The sequence below is a fragment of the Acomys minous genome (assembly GCF_964271855.1).
Source record: "Acomys minous genome assembly, chromosome: 16".
In the NCBI taxonomy this organism is placed as follows: domain Eukaryota; kingdom Metazoa; phylum Chordata; class Mammalia; order Rodentia; family Muridae; genus Acomys; species Acomys minous.
In genome coordinates, this window is record NC_140498.1 from 63,500,326 (window position 1) to 63,523,049 (window position 22,724).

The following is a 22,724-nucleotide window of genomic DNA, read 5'->3' on the forward strand; positions in this document are numbered from 1 at the left end:
CCGATTGATAACTCGACTGCCAATTGAGTAATGGGCTCTGCAAGTTACCCACCTAGGTACAGGAGGAAGAAGGGGAGGTGCCTGCTGGGTGCTGTGACATAGTGAAGTCAGGGTCTCTGTGCCCAAACAGGAGGCTCAGCCTGTGGCTGAGCGGAGGAAGCTCAAGTGGTGGGTCCTCCCTAGGCTAGTCCGAAAGACGACGTTAAGGCTATTGGAGGGCAGTGCTACTGAAATGCAAACCTCTGCACTTCTGGAAAAGGGTTGTCCCTGGATAGGAAGCCTGGGGCCAGAAACCGCGGTTCTGCGTCCCTGCAGCACACTCTAGCCCTAAAGGAAGCATTTATGTCACTTACGATGAACTGGCCAATCAGGGCCTCCAGTTAGACCTGCCAGTCAAACGCGGAGGCGGGTTCTTCTCGGAGCCCTGCTGCAGTTTCAGCTCAGAAGCTGAGCCGGCTTGAGAAGTTTGCTGTGCTGTGCTCTGAGCTCTGCTGCTGACTGTTGTGAGGAAGCTCGAGCAAGTTCCAACATCCCGACATGGTGAGTGGAGGGTCACTGTCCCCGGAAGGGAGCAGCAGGCTGCTGAGCAGAGCTTGCAGGAGAGGTGAGGTGAGTCTCGCGTGGAAAAAAGAGGGTTTCGCTTTTGGAGGACAGACACTAGCGCTGCTGAAACGCAGATCTCTTCCTATCTGGAAATGGGCTGGAAGTCTGGGCCTGTAAAAAATATGAGGTGTCCCTCGAGCGGCACAGTCTCACCCTAAGGGAGGTGCTCGTGTCACTCAAGACTTTGGCGTCCAATCAGGGCCTCCAGGTGGCCTGCCAGCACACAGAGAAGGCGGGTTCTGCCGGGCGCTGAGCCGCAGGTTCAGCTGGAAAGCTGAGCTGTCTTGAATGGGTTGGTGTGCTGTGCTTTGAGCACTGCTGCTGGGCGCTGTGAAGGAAGCTCAGGCAAGCTTCAAAATTGTGGCATGGCGAACTCAGGGTCGCTGCCCACCACGGGGAAGAGCAGGAAGGTGAGCAGCAGCCGCTGGTGTGGTGTGGTGCTTCCTCCTTGGGGTTGTGTGGTAAGCATAGGCCAGATTGGGCCACCTGTGAGGTCCCTTGTGGTCCTAGTCACTTCCTGGACCCTGCTGTGGCCTTTGAATAACTTCACTTTAGGGACTGCATTTGGGCAAAGCTTTTGGGTCAGGACTGTGGCATAGAAACATCTCAGGCTGGATGCCAAACTCAGAGAACCTTAGTTTCTCTAAGATCTTTTACAAGTTCTGCCCTTAGACTTTAACATTGAGGTGTAAGATCCATTTGGAGTTAATTTTGTGGAGGTTGTAAAAGGCATCACATGCGTTGGGGAGCACTGCAGTGTTAAGCTGTGATAGAGAACGTAGAATTGATGATGGAAAGCATTTACCTATTGGCTCTGTTTCTTAAAAATTAAACTTTATTATACAACCCAAGTAGTGTACAAAAGAGGGGAAAAGGGTTAAAAGGAAACAACAGTGAACCTTCCGGTATCTGTTGCACTGGACGGGTCTCTGACCTGTGCGCTGGTCCGGCCAGTTAGCTGAGCCTTTTCCCGATCCATGTGTGCTCAAGCCCTGTCTGAACCTGCTGTCCCTCTTGTCCTCTCTGCCTGTCTCTCACGGTCAAGGGCCGGTGTCCTTCTCCCATTGACGGTAGATTAGAAACACAATAATCCAGATGGATTCCCCGGGCTGCTCCCTGATTTACAGGCCGAGGATGGCTCCACTCAGTCTATCTCAAGGTTCTTCTCAGGGAGTATCCGTGGTGTGTCCAAGGGCAACGCCTGCCAAGACTCCTTTCACCTGTGACAAAGCTTACAATCCTTCCCACATTTACCAATGCTTAGCAAACAGTAAGAGACACCAAGTAGGATTTAGGTGAGGGAGGACTGCCTCCAAAATACCCCACAGATAAGTAGTATGCTCACCCAGCCTGTTAGACGTTAGGATGCTGGGATGCATATGCTTGTCCAGACATTTGGCTCTAAAGCATGGCAAAGGAGTCACCCCTTACTCTGACCAGCCACTAAGCCCATCTTCATGCAAAGGACACTCCTCTAACTGCCCCAGCTCTCCGGGGTTCCACTGACGCTCAGGAGGAGAATTTTCCTGTATAGGAACAGAACAGAAGACACAAAGAAGGGGGCAAGTCTGGATTCTGATCAAACCCCCTTTAGTGAAAATTTTTAGAGTTTTTATAGGCACAGAGGCATGGGTATTTGCGTAAGCAATGGTTGCTATGGATACCTAACTCTGGAATGCTCCAGCAGGTGTCTACCTTTACACCTGCTATAATCACAGAAGAGGGAGAAATTCCAGAGAGAAAAAGAAGTTGTGAAAATCTGGTTAGTCAGGAAAAAGTTCCTGGAACTGCTGCTCGCTGGCAGCTGGCCTTTAATCTGACCTTACCAGTAGTCTTACTGGAAAAGCTAGTTTATAGCCAGAATGGAGTAGCTCCGGGGTCTTAGAATGACAATCTCCTAAAATAAACCACAACGGGTGTCTAACTGCTGAACCATGACAGGGTCAGCTGGTTTCTGGTAAATGGCAGACTGCTGGAGAAATAGGAACCTAGGCTCTGACAAGATGGAAGAACATTGGCCATATAGCCCGTCCCCTACACAGACACAAAACCTTAGACCTACAATTTGTCCTGCCTGCGTATGTGCTGGGGTGTTAGTGTCTCAGAACTTGGGCCAGTGGACAGCCAAAATTACTGGTCTAGCACCATGCCCAGCACTGCCTGCGTCGCCAGAACCTGAGTCTGAATAGCCAGGAGATCAAGGATAAAGCAAAATTAGATATGGGGGCGGGGGGAGGTCAGGGCAGTGATTCTTAGTGATTTTTGCTATTCTAATAGAAGGCTGCCTAGCTCAACTGTCATCAGACAGGAATCATTCCTCAATTCCTTAATGGGACTAAATAACTTGAAAATCTCTGCCTTTTCTTTACAATTTAACTGCCTTCTCATACTAACTAGTGCTATTTTTTTTTTCTACGAAAGATTTTTTACTTCTTTCTGGCCAAATTGTTTCATTTTCACCGTAGACCTGAATGGATTATCAGTAGTAACCATCCAACAGGATCAATATTTTGTCCAAGAAATCCCCCAATTACTTTTGAATTTTGCCTTTCTCAATTTCTCAGGACATGGGGAGAGTACAGACAGAGTCAGGACTAAAATGGCACACAAATGACCTCTAGCCAAAATTTTATTGGAGCCATTTTTCCAGTAAAATCCTATTTATTACCTTGACCTCCACTGTCTGCATCCCTCTCAACTCTCCCATCTTTCTAGTGTTGTCAGAACTTCCTGTTAGCCTGTGTGTACAGCTTTCTAAGGGTTTTACCATCTAAATCCCTGACACTTTAAACAATCCTCCAGAAGCCAACATTACCAGGTCCTTCTCACAAACAAAATCAATTTTAGGTACCTTTTTTTTTTTTTAAATTTTAACTTGTGTTTCTCCTGTTGTGATTAAATTCCCTAACCAAGAGCATCTCAGGCCATTGTCAACAGAGTAAATCGCTGTGTGGGATGACTGATAGCTAGGCTATTGGAGGACAGGCACAAGCGCTGCTGAAATGCAAATCTCTTGTGTCTCTGGAAAAGTTCTGGTGCTGGACTGGAATGCTCCTGTCAGGGCAGTGTCCCTTCAGCATAATCTAACTTTAAGGAAAGTGTCACTTAAGAGTCACTGGACTATCAGGGACTTCAGGAGGACCTGGCAGTCAGGCTAGTAAGAGGGTTTTACCAGATGCTATAGTGCAGGCTTTGCTCTCTAGCTGAGCAGGATCAAATATTTCTGGTGCATTGCTCTCTGAGTGCTGCTGCTGGGATTCAAGAGGGAAGCTCAAACAAATTCTAAAGTCCTGGCATGGTGCATGAACGGTCACTGGCCACAAATGAGAGAACCAGGCTGCTGAGCAAAGCTAGCTGGAGTGGTGTGTCCTGCCTGGGTCTTGGTCTCTGACCAAGATGGGTAGGCTCTCTGAGGTGAGGCAGGAGTGCTACTTAAAGGCAAATCTCTAGAGATCTGGAAAAGGTAGGGCCCTGGACTGGAAGCCTGAGCCTGGAACTATTATGCTGTGTCCCTTCAAGCACAATCACATCCTAAGTGAGATGCTCATGTCACTCAAACCTGACTGGCCAATCAGAGCCTCCAGGCATGTCTGCAAGAAGAAGAGCAGTCTGGTACTTTCTGGTGCCCAAGTCAGCTCCATGTCACTATAGACTTAAAGTTGATGTGTGTGTCTGAGTGGGCTTGAATGGATCCGTGTGATGGGCTCTGATGGAGGGTGCTAGGTGTTGTGAGGGAAGCCTAGGAAAGCTGCCGAGTCACAGCATGGTGACTGCAGAGTCACTGCCCACAAAGGGAGGAGCAGGCAGATGAGCAGCAGGAATTGTGGCAAATTTTTCCTGGGCCTGGTTGGTAAAGTGCCCCCACATGCTGTGATGTTGAAGTTCACTGTGGCTCTAGGCATGGCACACAAAAACTTATTTTGATGCTGGGCAGAACCTGGGAATCTTATCTTTTGAAGGAACGTGGACCACAGAAAGACTTGATATGGAAAAGGCATGTAAAGCTGTAGACAGAACTTAGTCTGCTGTTCTTGTAGGACACGGGAGAGCAGAGTGTCGAGATAATGCAGACGTAGAAAGTTGAGGTCATAGGGTTTCTGTGGAAAAATAGACTCCTGGAAAGGATTTAGCTAGAGGTCATTTCTGTGACATTTTGGCCCCGAAACATTCTAATTCTGCCCATGCCCTGAGGAATTGAGTAAAGCAGAATTTAAAAATAATGGGTTGATTTCTTAGACAGAATCTTGAATCTGTTGGATTATTATTACTAGTGACTCATTCAGGACAACAGTGAAAATAAGCAACAAGAGAGGCTGAGATAAACGCAAAGCCTGTGGTTTGTAGAGACAAACAGCAGTATGTAGGTGCAGGTGGCCGTCAAATGATGAGACAGAGGCAGGGATTTTCAAGGACATTATCACCATTAAAGAGAAGGGCCTTGCTGTGTATTAGAAGCTGAAGAAGGTGCCCTAAGGTTAACACTTTCTACTTCTAAGCTTTGAATGAATGGAAGATACACAAAGTGATTCCTACTCTCAGAAAGGAAATTCCTATAAAATCTGCTACAAGTGTGGTCCAGTATGGTACAGCCCATCAGAATTTAGAAGCCAACTTGACAGGATCCTTCATGCTTTACCGGTTATGGAAACAAGGGAGATACAAAAGTTAAGGTCCTGAACCCTGTGTGGTGGAATATGCCTTTAATCCGAGCACTTGGGTGGCAGAGGCTGGTGGATCGCTGTGGTCTACAAAGGGAGTCCAGGATAGCTAAATTTACACAGAGAAACATTGTGTCAAAACACCAACAAAAACAAAAAAGGTCCTGGATCTTTCCACTTGTTTCAGTTCAGGACTTTTCTAGTGATTTCTCTTTAGGAGAATCAGATGTTCAATGAGGATACTGAGAGTTTATTGCATGAATCTTTGAGGATGAAGCCCAAGTCGAATTTTGAGAGCATAAGATGTTGAGATATCAAAACTATGAGAAATCTGCCATGGAGAGATGCATGTAGGGAGTGGAAATAAACAAACTGGTGGATATTTGAGAACTTGTGTGCATAGGGCTGACTGTGCCCTTTGAAACTGAAGCCCCATATGTCTGAGTCAGACGGACATGATTTGGTGTTTGCCCTGTTGGTTTACTTTTGTTGGTCCAGTCTTCCCTCACTGTGTACGCATTGTTCTTTATTGGGATGGGAACAGCTCTTCTGTGCCATTGTATGTTCTGAAGATATTGCTTCTTTTCTGATTTTACAAGATGTGGCAGTCAGGAGATTGCCATGACTGTCAAAGGAGCCTTTGGACATTTGAACACTGTGCGGGCTGCTGGAGACCAGTAGGATCATCGAATCTAGACTCAATGTGTTTTCATCATGGGATGACCATGAGCCTGTGGTAACCAGGGTCAGAGTGTAGTTGATTCAATCAAAAAGCTTCCAGTTAGGGTGATGTCTTTAATACTTGCCTTTGTTTGGGGGCATTCTTTGTGGAGCTTATGGAAGCTTCCATAAGAGAAGTCTTTCTAAATTCCTTATTGGGGATGAGATTTGAGTGTGTATACATTCAACCCATTTCTTGTTCTTTGTGTCTACTGTGTTGTGATTGAAACTCATCGGGCAGCTTCCATCTTGTGCTGTCATGGTCTGAGTATTGTACACTCTATCCCTAAATCACATAAGGATCAGTAAAAGCTGTTCATTGCTATTTGCCGAGAATGATAATTTTTACATTTTTTGTGGTTATTTGTTTTTATTTTGAAGACAAAATTTCTCTGTGTAGCCCTTGTTCTCCAGAAAGTATGTCATGTAGACCAATCAGGCCTTGAACTTAGAGATCCATCTGACTCTGTCTACAGAGTACTGAGGTTTGATGTGAGCCAAAATGCCTGGCTTGTTTTGTTTTAATATTATTAGCAGATGGAATTGGTGTGTAGGTATATGCAAGCATATGCTGTTATATTTATTTTCATCCTCGTCTTGAATTTTGAAATGTGTCATAGAGTATATTTTATTTCTCAGGATGGCCTGTGTTTATGACATTAATACTAAATGAGCCTTTTACATGATTGGCTTTCAGGTGTCTGACATTCTTTCTCTCTGTTGCAGTTGTTTTGAATTTTTTGAATAAATGTGTATTTTGCCTGTATGCATGAATAAGTACATGATGTGTGCCTGATGCTCACAATAGTCAGAAGATGGCCTCAGAAATCTAACAATGGTATAATAAGGAATTGTGAGCCTCTAATCTAAATACTGGCAGTGGACTCCAATTATTCTCAGAACCAACAAGAGCTCTGGTGTACCATGTCTCTTTCCATATGTGGCTTATTTATGATAAATATTTATATTGCTCATACATCCATCTGTCCATTTGTAACTGCGTAAACATGCATTTTCTATTAGAGAGATGTTATTGATGTTACATTTTTAAACTGGGGCATTTGAGGTTTCTGGAAGATGAATACAGAGCTGGAGTGAATGTGTATTACTTTGTAGGAAGTTCAGTAAACACCTCTGAGTTCTTTCTGTCTTTTTTTGTTTGATTACTTGATTTTCTTTGAGAGAAGTCAGGGTCTTCATATGAACCTCATGCTGTGCTGAATCTCACTGCATAGTGTAGGCCAGCACATACCTCAAAGAGATACACCTGCCTCTGTCTCCTGAGTGCTGGGATTACAGGCATAAAAAAATACACCCAGCCTTCCCGCCGTATTTATAGTTAGCAGTTGCTCATACAGTTTCTGTGATGTGAGTTCAGTACTGTTGCTCTGCTTGATTGTCTCTCTGTTTCTCTCTCTCTATGTCTGTTGATGGGCATTTCTCTTGCAAGGCTGTATCCCGTTCAAGGGGTGCAGGAATGATGGAAGTGAACATCATTATTCAACTTCTATCTGAAATGCCTTAGTGATTACATTAGAACATCTGTGTCAGAAAATATGTGGAAAAAGCATCAGAATTACATGAGTCTATTGTCAACGATGTATACATTTACAGTGTTGTACAATCATGCTTTGTCTTACATACACGTATGTGGTGTTATAGGATGCAGTGACCTACAATGATGTGCATATGGACTTCACTCTGGAAGAGTGGGCTTTGCTGGATCCTTCCCAGAAGAGACTCTACAAAGATGTGATGCTGGAGACATATAGAAACCTCACTGATATAGGTGAGACAGTGATTTCTTCTTTCTTTTTAAAATGTAAAGACAACTGTTTCTTTGATTCATTGTAAGTTCAATTGAGAATGAGGTAAATAAATCAGTGATGTTTATAATGTTTACTGAAGATAGTAAATTAAAATTTGCCCAATTTCCAAAAAAACCAAATTAATCAGTTTCTATTACATTTTAGGCTACAATTGGGAAGACCGCAATACAATTCTTAAGAACATTTTCAATAGTCAAGAGGACATAAAAGGTAATTAGCATATACAAGTTGATACACATGTGCCTCTACAGAAATTTTAATGTGTCCTGCAAGTTTTGTGGAAATTCAACAGTGCATTGTTACCACTGCCTTAGGTATATTGATGATTATTAAATTCTCACAAAACCATGTACCTCAAACGCAAGTATCTGGTTTATGTTTGCAAAGCATTTCTTTAAGACAGAAGACAAGAAAACCATGCATTAACAGACATCACCATTTGAATCACAGCCCCATGAGAGCTAGACTATACAACTGCCAATGTGTTTAGTCTCATATCACTTAGCTATTGCAGAGGCGAAGCCCATTGCATAGGCAATAAGTCTGTGTTCAAAACAGCTAGTAATCAAATACTCCATAATAAAGCTTGTTTTCCTCATCTTATCTGCAGGAATGTTGCAAATTTTAGTGAGTGGTAGTTTATGAGAGGCACAGATGTTACTGTGGAGAAACTTTAATCCTTATACCATATTTCTATAAGGAAATCAAACGGCAAACTGTGTGACTGCAGTGGAGAACCTTTCATTTGTTATTCTCCTTTATTACGTATGTCATATGTCACAATGAATGCTACCCTCATGGGCTTAGAGGTATAATAAGGAGATATGTAGTAGTCCCCATTGTGCCTAGACTTTCTGAATTTAATACAAGTTTACAATTAATTGGTTTTCTAACTTAATTGGCAATAAATCCAAAAACTTATGCTATACAAAATCCTCTTTAGTAATAGGAATGAGAAATTCTTCTGTTTCTCTCAGTTCACTTTGCAAATATAATATGAGTCACACTATAGGAAAATTTATGAATGCAATCATTGTGGTAGAGCTCTGAGTTCTACCATTTCTCTTCCAATATATGAAAATCTTACATATTAAAAGGATGTTGTAAATGTAGTTCATGTAATCAATGCTCTTACCATCACAGTTATCTTCAAAGATGCAAAACAACCCATAATGAATGGGAACGCCATGAAAGTAAGCGAAGTGAACATTCCATAATATCCAATTCTTCTTTACAACTAGACCAAAATGTCAAATTAAATCACACAGATGAAAATATTCATCAATCTAATATCTGTGTTAAAATTTTCACTTGTGCCAATTATCTTTGCAGGAATGAAAAAAGTCATAGCAGAGAAAAAACCCTCTGAATTTACTCAACCTGGTAAATTGTTTGCACATCACAGTCATCCTCAGAGGTATAAAAGTACTGATACTGGAGAGAAAGCAAAGGAAGACATTCAATATGGTGAAGCCATTGCACATCACAGTAGTCTCCAAATACATAAAAGAACACACACTGAACAAATAACCCATGAAGATAACCAGTGTTGTAGAAGTGGTGCATGTCAAGGTCATCTTCAGAAGGATGAAAGAAATCATATTGGAAAGAAACCATATGAATGTAATCAGTGTGTTAAAGCCATTGTATGTCAGAGTCATCTTCAAAGACATGAAAGAAATTTTACAAGAGAAAAATCTTATGAATGGAGGCAATATGGTAAAGACTTTGCAGGTCACAGTTCTCTTCAAAGGCATAAAATAATTCATACAGGTGAGAAACCTTATAAATGTAATCATTGTGGTAAAGCCTTTTCATGGCACTGTCATCTTCAAAGGCATAAAAGAACTCATACAGGAGAGAAATCTTATGAATGTAGTCAATGTGGTAAAGCCTTTGCATGGCACAGTTCCCTTCAAAGGCATGGAAGAATTCATACTGGAGAGAAACCTTATGAATGTAATCAATGTGGTAAATCCTTTGCACAGCACATTCATCTTCAAAGGCATGAAAGAATTCATACTGGAGAGAAACCTTTTGAATGTAATCAATGTGGTAAAGCCTTTGCACGACACTGTCATCTTCAAATACATAGTAGAATACATACCACAGAGAAACCTTATGAATGTAATCAGTGTGGTAAAATCTTTTCTCAGCCTAGTCTTCTTCAAATGCATGAAGGAATTCATAGAGGAGAGAAACCTTATGAATGTAATCAATGTGGTAAAGCCTTTGCATGTCACAGGAATCTTCAGAAGCATGAAAAAATTCATACAAGAGAAAAACTTTATGTATGTAATCTATGTGGTAAAGCCTTTGCACAGCACAGTTCTCTTCAAGTGCATGAAAGAATTCATACAGGAGAGAAACCTTATGAATGCAATCAATGTGGCAAAGCCTTTGCACAGCAATTTCATCTTCAAATGCATGAGAGAATTCATACAGGAGAGAAACCTTATGAATGTAATCAATGTGGCAAAGCCTTTGCACAGCAATTTCATCTTCAAAGGCATGAAAGAACTCATACAGGAGAGAAACCTTATGAATGTAACCAATGTGGTAAAGCCTTTGCATGGCACAGTTATCTTCAAATGCATGAAAGAATTCATACTGGAGAGAAACCTTATGAATGTAAGCAATGTGGTAAAGCCTTTGCACGGCAGAGTTCTCTTCAAATGCATAGTAGAATTCATGCCGGAGAGAAACCTTATGAATGTAATCAATGTGGTAAAGCCTTTTCTCAGCACAGTCTTCTTCAAAGGCATGAAGGATTTCATACAGGTGAGAAACCTTATGAATGTAATCAATGTGGTAAAGCCTTTGCATGTCACAGGAATCTTCAGATGCATGAAAGACTTCATACAGGAGAGAAACCTTATGTATGTGTTCAATGTGGTAAAGCCTTTGCACAGCAAAGTTCTCTTCAAATGCATGAGAGAATTCATACCGGAGAGAAACCTTATGAATGCAGTCAATGTGGTAAAGCCTTTGCATGGAACTGTTCTCTTCAGATGCATGAAAAAATTCATACAGGAGAAAAGCCTTATGAATGTAATCAATGTGGGAAAGCGTTTTCTCGGCACAGTAGTCTTCAAAGGCATGAAACTATTCATACGCGATAGAAACTTTATGAATGTAATTCGTGTGGTAAAGCCTTTGGACAGCACAGTTTTCTTCAAAGGCATGAAAGAACTTATACTTTCATTAAAACCTTATGAATATTAGTAATGTCATAGTGCTTTTGCACATAATAGCCTGTCTCCTAATACATAAAAGTATACATCCTGGAGAGATACCCTATGAATGTAACCAATGTGATAAGACCTTTGTACATCATGGTCATATTGTAATACATTAAAAAAAAAACACATACTGCAGAGAAACCCTATGAATGTAAGCAATGTCTTTAAACATGAATGACAGTTATCTTAAGAGTCATGGAAATATACAGGAAATAAACAATGTAATAAGTGGATTTAATATGTTGAAGCTTCAGGCTTGGATTACTCTCTGCCCACTCCTCACCTGCACGGCCTATCTTGGACACAGACAGTTAACCAGCAGAGATGAGGTGGGCATGGGCTGCACCCCACATTACCCACCACCCTGAGGAGGCTTCAGGGACACGCGAGCAGCTTTCGTCTTGACTCTCTCTCCTGGCCGATCCAGGACACACAGGAAATCAGCAGATGAAGCCAGTGGGGTATCTGAGTAGCTTTGAGTGTGGCTCTCTTTCCACTGGCTCCTCACCAGCCTGGCCCATTTTGGACATAGACGTTAAATCAGCAAAAGTGAGTAAGGCTTGGACCAAAAGTCACATTGTCCACTGTGTGTCCATGTACCAAGGAGGCCTGTTGGGCACCTGAGCGGCTTTCGGATAGGGATCTCTCAGCTTGCTTCTCACTTACCTGCACCAACTGGGGCAGAGACAGAGAACCCAGCATATCTGAGCTGGTTTTAGGCTCTAACATAAATCGTCTGCTATACTAGAGTGGCCTCTGGGGATTCTTAGCAAGCAGCCTTTGGCTTGGAGCTTTCTTTACCTGCTTCCCACCTTGGACACAGATATTGACTTGATTGGAGGGACCTTCTGTCCTGCTAACAACAGAAACTACCAGATGGCTAGAAAGCAGTGTGAGAACACAGGAAACAAACCTTGAGCCCTCTGACAGGGCTGGAAGCCAGCAGTCCTCCCAAAGCTACCCTGGGAAATACTAGCATCCCTGAAATGCAAGAAGATTTCAAATCTGGGCTGCTAAAAATGATAGAAGCCTTCAAGGAGGAAACTAAGTCTCTCAAGGAGATACAGGAAAATGCATTGAAACAGGTGAAGGAATGACTAAATCCTATAAAGAATTACAAGAATATACAATTAAACAGGAAAAAGAAATGATAAAGCTATTCAAGACCAAAAAGGTGAATTAGAAGCAAGAAAGAAAACACAGTCTGAGGCAATCCTGAAAAAGGAAAAGCAAGGGAAGAGAACAGACACTGCTGACACAAGCAACACCCACTGAACACAGGAGATGAAAGAGAGAATCCCAAGTGTAGAAGATACAGATGGAGTATTTGATATGTCAGCCAAAGAAAATGTTAAAAAACAAAACATTTCTGAAACAAAACATCCAAGAAATCTTTACAGCATATAGAGACCTAACCTAAGAATACTAGGAATAAAAGAAAGAAAAGCCTCCAACCTCCATAGCCCAGACAATATTTTGAACAGAATCATGGAAGAAAATTTCACTAAAATAAAGAAAGTGATGTCTGTGAAAATAGAAGAAGCCTACAGAACTCCAATAGTCAAAACACTAATGTGCAGAACAAAGAAAGAACATTAAAAGCTGCAAGAGAAAAAGGCCAAGTCACATAGGAAAGGCAAACCTATTACAAATACACTTGACTTCTCAACAGACACTATGAAGGCCAGAAGGGTCTGGACCGGTGCCAGTAGACCCTAAGAGGCCACAGATGCAACCCAGACTACTCTACCCACCAAAATATCAATCATCATGGATGAGAACACAAGATATCATACAACAAAACCAAGTTTAAACAGTACCTAGCCACAAGTCCAGCCCTACAGATGATACTAGTAGGGAAACACTGAACCATGGAAAACTCCATGCTGCAGATAAATTTCAGTTGGTAGCAAGCCTGAGTAGTTCGTGCTGGACTCTGCAGTCACCCCAGCACCTCATTCACTGGGCGGGGAGCGTGTTGCTGTAGTCCCAGCACCTGGGCAGTGAAAACAGGAGGATCAGCCTTCAGCTAGTTCAAGGCCAACTTGGCCTATGTGAGACCCTGTCCCAAAAGAAAAGGGAAGCAGGAAGGAAAAAAGATTTGGCTTAGTTGGGTAAACTGGGTGTCTTTGGGCAAATATCCTAGGTTCGGAACCCCTGTCTCCCCATCTGTGGGCTGGGCCCACTACCGACTGTGAAGGGAATTACAGGAACTGCAAGAGGTATGTTAGAAATACTCAAGTTGGGGACTGGTGAGATGGCTCAGCAGTTAAGAGCACTGTTTGCTTTTCCTGAGGATCCGGGTTCAATTCCCAGCACCCACACGGCAGCTCACAACTGTCTGTAACTCCAGTTCCAGGGATTCTGACACCTTCAGACCAATGCATATAGAATGAAATTAAGTAATTATTAAAAAGAAGAAGAAGAAGAAACATTCTTGTCCATGCCTGGTATATAGAAAGTGCAGTGCACCCCTGTGGGCATCGCACTCTTGCCAGCCTTGTCCTAATGCACCAGGGGCGCATGGGTGTGTGTGCTGAAGTCAGGCCTGCTGTAATGGACAGGTAGCCATACTGAGTGTGTCACCATGGGAGACCATGAGTCAGCTCACATGGTGTCTGTGCTGGGTCAGGTCGAATTCTTGGACTACCTGAAGGATGGGCTGGGCTTCTCCATGTTCCCTGCTGGCCTGGAAGCATATCAAAGCCAAAGAGGCCTTCCGCTTCCTGGCGGTTCTGGGGCAGCTTATCTGGAGCCTGAGGAATCTGAAAAAACTATGGCAGGGTTAGGCTGAATTCTCCTGCAGAGCTTCTCAAGGCCTCCTGGACTGTGGTGGGGCCTGGGTGGGAGGCAGAGGAGAGAGAAGGCGGGTGCTGCAGCCAGGCCACCCCGGAGGGTTCTGATGGGCGCGTTCTGAAGGGAATGTTGTGGGTCAGAAACGGAACCTGTGTGTGTGAAGGCGTTTTAAAGCCAGCAGACCGCAGGAATGGTTTAAGGACTCCTGACCGTCCGCTAAGAGCTCATGTGGACTTGGGTGCATGCGTGTTTGTCAAGCCCTTAGTTTTTGTTCTGGTGTGTCTGTCTGTCTGTCTGTCTGTCTGTCTGTCTGTGTGACCCGCCTGTGGGCCTGGAGACCAGACGATGACCTTGAAGAGGTGTCTCCTTGCACTTTTACATGGGTTCCAGGGACCCAGCTCAAGTTGCATAGCAAGTGCCCTTACCTTCTGGTGGCCATCTGGGTGGCCCAGGCCTGCATCCTTGTGTCCTCTGTGATTGCGATCGTCTGTCTTCTTCCGAGTCCGACTCTTTGAGGCCTTTGCCTCATGCCAGGGCTCTGCCTCCATCTCCTGAGTGTGGTGGCTCCCAGCTACCTCTTCGTAGGAACCGAGCAGACTCCAACGGCTCTGTGCTCCTCCACCCTTCCCTGCCAAGGATGCACAGTGCACGGGCAGCCGAGTCCACCTAGCACGTACTCCTGGGACAGGAAACACGGGCACTGTGTGCTCTTAATGGGGATTTCAGGGTGGGCGGGGTTGGCATCTTTGAGGAAGTGGTACTTCAACTGGGATTTTAGTCACCAGCCCGAGCCCTTGATAAGGGCATCAGAATAGAGTGCCAAGGTTAGGGCCACGGCTCAGTTGGCAGTGTGCTTGCCTATCATGCACAAAGCCATCCCCAGTCCTGCATAAACTGGGTTTGGGGGTGCTCACCTCTAATCCCAGCATTCTGCTGGTGGAGGCAGGAAGATCAAAACTTCAGGGACATCCTGATCCCCCTGAGACACTGTGTCTCATAAAACAGACAAAGCAGCACCATAAGCGGAGTGTACCTGTATAAAAATAGGAATAAACAGGCACGGTACAGGTCTGTGGCAGGGAGATCACGAGTTTCCGACTGGCCGGGCCACATGGGGAGACCCTTCCTTAACAACCCAATTAATTGATAGGAGTTCCATGGGATTTAATGACCTAGAGTTTAACCAAGGAGGGAAAAATGGCAGGGGGACAGGCACAGAGCACTTAGCATGTGTGGAAAATAACGCCCAGCCTCCATGAGCTCATCGAACGCAAACACACTGCAGGAAGGCCGGGTGCGCGTGCATTTAGAAAACTCAGTGCTGGCGTCATAAAGTAGTTGGGCCCTGTTACTTGGCCCCTGGTGCACCGCCTCCCTGTTACTTGGCCCCTGGTGCACCGCCTCCCTGGCAGGTTGGCCCCTGGTGCACTGCCTCCCTGGCAGGTCGGCCCCTGGTGCACCGCCTCCCTGGCAGCATTCTGGAGTTCACCCTTGCTGCCGCTTAGTGCCTCTATTCCAGAGCCATAGGAGACGCTGGCCTTGTGTCTTCATCTGCTCCCAATTCCCCGCCTTCCGGCACGTGTGTGGGGCCCGTAGGATGTACAGAGAAGATTCTGAGACTGTTCACAGGGAGGGTGGCATGTGGTTCTGTGGCCAGGGTCCAAGGAGCACAGCCGTCCCAACCCTGCCAGCCCTACCTGTGTGCTCACTCGGCTCGCTAACAAAGCCAAAGAGTGTTGCCTTGCAGCTGGGTGCGGTGGTACAGGCTGGAGGATGTCACCTCCATCTCAAAAGAGAGACTGAAGACCAAGACTCTACTTGAGAGCTGTCCCCTACCCTACAGAGACAGCGAGGAGCCATTCATTGCACTGTAAAACTCAGGGAGCCAGGGTCCCGGTGGTGCTCAGGCAAGCAGGAGTGTGTGCAAGGGCCAGCACAGCCACACAGGCCGGGGATGCCGACCCTGAGTGTACAGGAAACTTCACAGAAAAGAGCGCTGTTGCCAGAGGGTGAAGATGCTGTATATTCTTGGCTTACCAGGCATGTACACTTTAGCAAAATTCTCCTGTCTCAACCTCCCATCTCACAGTAGAGGTGCTGGTGTGTGTGTGTGTGCATGCACGTGCATTCATAAGCGTGTGTGCACATGTGTGTGTGTATGTGTGCGTGTGTGTGTGTGCATGCACCCCTGCCCAGTCACTACACATGGGAGACCAGAGGCTGTCACCAGGTCTTAGTGTCTCCATCTTATGTTTTGAGTCAGGGTCTCTCCCTGAACTTGGAGTTTACCTGTCTGGCTAGGCTGGCTGCCAGTCACTGAGCCACAGACATTCTATTGTCCACCTCCCCGGCACTGACATTACAGATGTGTGATGCTCAGCTTGACGTGAGCTCTGGGCATGGAACTCAGATCTTCATGCTCGGCATGGCAAACACTTTACCAACCGAGCCATCTCCCCAGCCCTTCTCTTTGTAAGCACTGGTAAGATTTGTGATGAGTGCCTTTGGGTAGTGAGAGCCAGACTGTCCTTACAGGTCAGAGGCCAGCACTAGAGTTCCTGTCTAGCATCTGCTAGTGAGGGGCCGAGTGTGGCTCCAGCAGTCAAGCACCTGCCTAGAATCCCCCAGTGAGGGGCTGGGGTGTGGCTCAGTGGTAGAGCCCCTGCCTAGAATCCCCCAGGGAGGGGCTGGGGTGTGGCTCAGTGGTAGAGCCCCTGCCTAGAATCCCCCAGTGAGGGGCTGGGGTGTGGCTCAGTGGTAGAGCCCCTGCCTAGAATCCCCCAGTGAGGGGCTGGGGTGTGGCTCAGTGGTAGAGCCCCTGCCTAGAATCCCCCAGTGAGGGGCTGGGGTGTGGCTCAGTGGTAGAGCCCCTGCCTAGGATCCCCCAGTGAGGGGCTAGGGTGTGGCTCAGTGGTAGAGCCCCTGCCTAGAATTCCCCAGTGAGGGGCTGGGGTGTGGCTCAGTGGTAGAGCCCCTGCCTTGAATCCCCCAGTGAGGGGCTGGTCATGTGGGCTCAGTGGTAGAGCCCCTGCCTAGAATCCCCCAGTGAGGGGCTGGAGTGTGGCTCAGTAGTAGAGCACCTGCCTAGAATCCCCCAGTGAGGGGCTGGGGTGTGGCTCAGTGGTAGTTTGCCTACCCAGCATGCATGAGGCCTTGAGTTCAAATCACACCATTACAAACCCCCCCCCCCCCACACACACACACAAATCTGTTTCTGTGATCCTTTCTTAACAGCTACAAAACCTCCCTGGCTCAGCTAATGCCGCCCTCAGCTGAGAGCAGAGTGGGCCTCTGTGAGTAGGCTTCACAATGGTGGTAGAGAATCCGCAGGCCACCATGGGTCCAGAGCCACTGGAGGGTGGGCTGGGGGTGGGGCAGGGAGGTGCTAGCCTTTCCTGGCAATGTCCACTCAGCCATACTTGAGCCCCCGCCACCACCCACCTGCGTGAGTCATTGACTCTCCCTGGCCAGTCTGAGTGTGGTTGGCTTTCGTTCCCTTGTGCTTCTTTTTGTTGTTGTTTTACATTTACCTACTTACTTACTTACTTACTTCATCACTCACTCTTGTGGGGGAGATGGATGAATGTGTAGTCAGATGACAACGTAATGGGGTCAGTTCTCTCTCCTTCCACTACGTGAGCCCCAGATTTCAAATTCAGATTGTCAGGCTTGGCAGCAAGCATCCTTACCTACCGAGTCATAAAACATGTTAAGACTGTGTGTGTGTATGTGTGTGTGTGTGTGTGTGTGTGTGTGTGTGTTGCTCTTGACTGAACCTAGCACTAAGCACACCCTTTATCACAGAGCTACATCCCTCCGCATTGCTTTTATTCAACAAGGTCTCTTCTTGTGCGGCCCAAGGCTGGCCTTGAACATCTCAAGATCCTCCTGCCTCAGCCACCACCCCTGTCCCCCTGTCCTCCTGCTGCTCCTTTGAAGAAAGACCTGAGCCCCGGCCCCTGATGCTCATCCTCTGTGCTTCAGGGCTCCTGGGGAGCAGTCGTTGAGGCGGCACCTCAGCTGCTTCAGAAGCTCGCAACCTCTGTGGCCCTGGCTGCTTGACCTTTCAAGCACAAACTTATATAGGCTTTCCGCCTGTGTCCATGGAGGTGCCACATGGAGACCCCGGGGGCCTCCAATACGAATGGGGCAAGTTAGAGGATCTGAAAAATGTTGGGGGGAAAATGATCTTCTAGGCTGTAATATCCAGGTACCCATTTTGTACAGGATCACCCAGTGAGGTGGGAACGGACACTAAGCGACAGGAGGGTCCGCAAGGAATATTTGAACATTTAAGGGAATTAGGGGTGGGTACTAGTAGACAGTCACTGGCTAGGGTTTTTCACACCAGTATTATGGGTGAAATTCAGACCCTCTTAATGGGGGTGGGGAGATTCTAGGTAGGTGCTCTACCACTGAGCCACACCTAGCCCCTCACTGGGGGATTCTAGGCAGGTGCTCTACCACTGAGCCACACCTAGCCCCTCACTGGGGGATTCTAGGCAGGAGCTCTACCACTGAGCCACACCCCAGCCCTCATTGGGGGATTCTAGGCAGGGGTTCTACCACTGAGCCACACCCCAGCCCCTCACTGGGGCATTCTAGTCAGGTGCTCTACAATGACCCATGTACCCAGCCCTTAGTTTTACTGTTTTGAGATGGGATTTTATTAAGTTGTCCAGGCTGGCCTTGAACTCTTGGTCTCCCTCATTCCTCAGCCCCCCTAAGTAGCTAGTTTTACAGACTTGCAGGCTTCTGGAGCCGTTTTTATTACAGAGCAAGCCATGCTGACTAATGGGCCATCAGGGATAAATCACAGGGCCAAGGATGCAATTTACATAACGGTTAAACGGAGAAGCGAGCCAGCTCCTTCCCAAGCGATTACTCAGCGTTATTAATCTGCTTTATGGCCCAGTTTCCCCAAATGGGTAATTATGCCTTCATAGTATTAAAACCTATTTAGAAACCTAGGTACCTGCAGGAGAGGGAAAAGGCTTGACGGCTGTTGCTGAAAAGAATTCCTTTCCCTGGCTGCAGGTCTCCTTAGCCCAGGTTAGCCCCACACTGCAGCCCTTCTGCCTCAGCCTTCCACACCATGGGATTCCCAGCATAGGGCACCATGCCAGCTGTGGGTCCGTTTAGTCCATGTGCCTCTCCTTGCTCTGTTGTCTCTCCTGCTTCTTCTTTCCTTTCAGAATACAAATTTTCTATTTATTTTGTTTTTCTACAATTTATGTATGTATTGTCTGGGGGAGGGGTTGGGCATCATGGTTAGGGTATGGAGATCAGAGGACAATTTGGGGAGGTGTGTGGCTTCCTGGACTCTTAACACCAGGTCACCTTACCTGCTGGCTGATCCATCTCGCCCACCCCGGATCTTTCTAGGCCATGTGGGTCTGGGTAGCATCCTGTCTTGCTAAGGTTGCAGAACTGTGCCTTGGTACTGGTTCTCAGGCACAGGCCTCTTTGAAATTTGGGTACAGGTAGGACTAGCTGAAGGCGAAGCAGCCCAGGGCCCTTGTGGGACCGGTTGTCATTCCCAGGAGCTCCACAGGTGGCGCTGTAGGAGAACCGGAGGTTTAAGCCAAATAAGGGCTCTTTCAAATTCCTCGAGCTGGTAAGAGGTTCCTTTGTCTTGTTTGGGTCTTGATCTGGGCTGGTGTAGAGGTCTCTAAGCTGGAGTCCCCGCTGCTTTGTAAACATCTCTGGCTGCCAGCTGCTGCCTCCTCCCTCTGGAGAACAGGAAGCTTCCTCTGCTTTTGATCAGATCTTATCAGTGGCTGCTGGTGTGCGCCACCAGCCCAAGGGCAGGATAGACCTGGAAGAAAAGTGCTCCCTCAGGGGAGAGGCCGGCTTAAACCAACCCGGACTCTACAGCTAGGTTACGCCCCGGGGCTAGCCTTGTGGGCAGGTGTGCAATCCCCACACTGGGGAGGCAGAAGAGTATTCCAGATTTGAGGCTAGCCTGGGCTACATAATAACTTTGAGGCCAGCCTGTAACTGTACAGTAAGACTGTCTCATAACACACACACACACAAAAGAGAAAGCAACAAATGTTTAGAAGTCCCTGTTTCCTAGTGGGAGGAGCCAGAAGGTTACAGTTCTGAGATGTGTCAAGGGCTGAGATTGGCTGCTGACTATGACCACAGCTCTGTCGCCCTTCTTGCTTGATCCCTCTGAGAACGTGGTAGCTGCTGCTTCTCCGCAAGCCTGGGGGCTACAGGCTTGCCTGTCCCTAAAGACCCCGTATCTGACTCCAATTTCTCTTTCAGTGGGTCCTTGAGTCAGGGATGAAGTGTCTAATATAAAGAAATCCTTTGTTTATTGTGTGTATGTATGCGCACACATGTGGGCGCATGATATCACAGCACACGTGTGGTGGTGAGAGAACAGCTTGTGGGAGGCAGTGTTCTCCCTCCACCATGTGGGGCCCGGGGAACCCTCTACCCTCCAAACCATCTCGCTGTATCTCCTTGGACTTCAGAGACGTCAGCGCTGCCAGCGCCCTGCTGGGTGGCTTCGTGCTCTGGCAGATGCGCCTGCCTTGCTCCTAGAAGGAGGAAATTGAGGTGGTAGAGCTGCTAAGCTTGCAGTGGGGGAGGTGCAGGTTCCAGGTCACTGTGCACAGGTCAAGGCCACTTTTAACAGACACTGAGCCCTGGAGGAGCCCCAACGCCCACACATAAGCCCATAGCAGGTCCATGGCTTACGTTTTTTTTCTATATGTCAGTGGTACATGTAGGACTGTCCCTCATACTCTTTCTGGGTACACGCTCCTGGTTTGTTCATTAGTTCGTTCCTTTATCCATCCATCCATCCATCCATTCATCATTGTGTGTTGGGGGGTGAGGGTGAGTGGGTGTGCATGTACCACAGCACCATGCAGATATCCAGAAAACGTCAGGATTCAGTTTTCTCCTCCCACCATGTGTACTAGGGGATCGAACTCAGGCCGTCAGGCTTGGTGGCAAGCATCTTTCCCTCCCTGAACTCTCTCTTTTGGAATCTAACCTCAAACTCACTGTGTAGCCAAGGATAACCTTGAACTGATCCTCTTGCCTCCGCCTGCCAAATGCTGGGATTACAGGCCTGAGCCACCAGGCTCCATTTGTACAGTGCAGGGCAGGGTGAGGGGGGCGGTGGGAAGGGACCCAGGGCTTGATGCACGCCGGCCCAGTACTGCCCCAGCTGATCTGCATCCATACTTGAACTTGGAAATCCTCCTGACCCTGGCTCTTGAGTTGTTGAGTAGAGAAAATTAACCAGCCTCTACCACCATGTAAGACTGCTGCCAGAGTCCCTGGGTAGACTGCACTCTTGAGAACGTTCTAGTCTGCGGTTTAAATGTGCCCTGCAGTTCCTTTTCTCGCCTCGGGGCCGGCTACCCTTTCACTTTGCTGACCTGTTGAGGTGGGGACTTTGCTCTGTTTATGTGTCCAAGCACCTTCAGGGCCATTGATGATTAAACCCTGTACAAACAGCAGGGGCAGCATTCCCGACAGGCGCGTGGGCGAGGCTGCTGCGGGGCTAAGAATGCAGCAGGCGCGGCAGGCGCGGCAGGCGCGGCAGGCGCGGCAGGCGCGGCAGGCGCGGCAGGCGCGGCAGGCGCGGCAGGCGCGGCAGGCGCGGCAGGCGCGGCAGGCGCGGCAGGCGGCTCCTTTCCATCTGTTTGGTTTACTTCAGGTGGGTGAGAAGTGCTATTTAGAGACAGGCAGGCACGTGCCTTTCATCCCAGCACTGGGAAGGCTGAGGCAGGATGGTCACAGGCACAGCAGTAGCCTGTCTACAGAGTGAGTCTCGAGCTCAGAAAACAAAACCTAGCATTGTGGGATGGACTTGAGCACGCCCAGCGCCCTGGCCCCATCCCCGGCACTGCATTATCAGGTGCCTGTGTGGTAAACCCTTTACCTGCTAGGCCAGTGTCCCAGCCACCCTCCCTATCCCTGAGGACAGAGGGAAGTGACCCCGACACAGCTCAAAGGGGCATTTTGTTTTATTTTATATTTCATTTTACTTCTGTGTGTGTGTGTGTGTGTGTGTGTGTGTGTGTGTGTGCGCGCGCGCGCGTGCGTGTGAGTATATATGTGAGTGGACATGTCTGTGCATTCACAGAGGCCAAGAAAGACCTTGGATACCTGATCTGTCAATTGTCTGTGGTCATATTTCTTTGAGAGAGGGTCTCTCACCAGGCCGATGGCCAGAAAGTCCAGCCATCCTCCTGCCTACACCTCCCATAATGCAGGGCTTCCAACCACGTGTACATGCCATGCCCTGCATTATATGTGGGTCTTCCTGTTTGCCTAGCACAATGAGAGTCCTGCCACTGACACCATATACTTACTTTGATGTGTGTTTATGGTTATGGCTTATGGTTTATGACACAATGAAGTTTCTTTAAACATTCATTCACTGTGGGAGGTGGATGTGAAATTAGAGTGACCATTGTGAAAATCATTTTAGAACTGTCTTTAAAAATTAGTGCTCGGGCTAGAGAGATGGCTCAGAGGTTAAGAACACTGCTTGCTCTTCCAAAAGTCATGAGCTCAATTCCCAGCAACCACATGGTGGCTCACAACCATTTATAATGAGACCTAGTGTCCTCTTCTGGCATGCAGGTGTACATATGGGCAGAATATTGTATAAATAGTATATCTTAAAAAAATAAAATAAAAATGAGTGCTCATCTGGGCATGGTGGCCCACGCCTTTAATCCCAGCACTCAGGAGACAGAAGCCGACGGATCACTGTGAGTTCGAGGCCAGCCTGGTCTATAAAGCGAGTCCAGGACAGCCAAGGCTATACAGAGAGACCTTGTCTTGGGGGGAAAAATTAGTGCTCAGCTGTTTCACTACTGGGAGTATACCCAGAGAACTTC

The 22,724-nt window shown here is 47.1% G+C and overlaps 4 protein-coding genes across 7 annotated transcripts in view; 2 read left to right on the forward strand and 2 right to left on the reverse strand.

The window, feature by feature from the left end:
• LOC311585615 (uncharacterized protein) overlaps positions 1-22,724 on the forward strand; it is a 167,198-nt gene that overhangs the window by 44,755 nt on the left and 99,719 nt on the right. The gene's annotated exons all lie outside the window — the stretch shown is intronic.
• Positions 1-22,724, reverse strand: part of LOC311585630 (zinc finger protein 431-like) — a gene marked incomplete at both ends in the record, with an annotated part of 107,426 nt that overhangs the window by 42,638 nt on the left and 42,064 nt on the right. The gene's annotated exons all lie outside the window — the stretch shown is intronic.
• The window catches only part of LOC311585609 (uncharacterized protein), a 55,793-nt gene that overhangs the window by 24,957 nt on the left and 8,112 nt on the right, over positions 1-22,724 (reverse strand). The gene's annotated exons all lie outside the window — the stretch shown is intronic.
• On the forward strand, positions 152-14,515 carry LOC311585610 (uncharacterized protein). Of its 4 annotated transcripts, none has more exons than XM_084761016.1 (4): positions 152-609; positions 7,644-7,770; positions 7,955-8,020; positions 9,143-14,515. In XM_084761016.1, exons 1-4 carry the CDS (start codon positions 538-540, stop codon positions 10,930-10,932), a joined length of 2,055 nt encoding a protein of 684 aa, XP_084617142.1. In that variant the 5' UTR covers positions 152-537; the 3' UTR covers positions 10,933-14,515. The 4 variants fall into 4 exon arrangements, with proteins under 4 accessions (XP_084617142.1, XP_084617145.1, XP_084617144.1 ...); XM_084761019.1 differs by having other exon boundaries at positions 152-540; XM_084761017.1 differs by lacking the exon at positions 152-609 and adding an exon at positions 624-1,013.

Bases quoted from the DNA above. Each gene is read 5' to 3' on its own strand.
- LOC311585610 (XM_084761016.1), top strand. From the start codon at position 538: ATGGTGAGTGGAGGGTCACTGTCCCCGGAAGGGAGCAGCAGGCTGCTG. The intron at 7,771-7,954 runs GTGAGACAGTGA...ATTACATTTTAG, and splicing joins TAGAAACCTCACTGATATAG to GCTACAATTGGGAAGACCGC. The intron at 8,021-9,142 runs GTAATTAGCATA...TTATCTTTGCAG, and splicing joins TAGTCAAGAGGACATAAAAG to GAATGAAAAAAGTCATAGCA.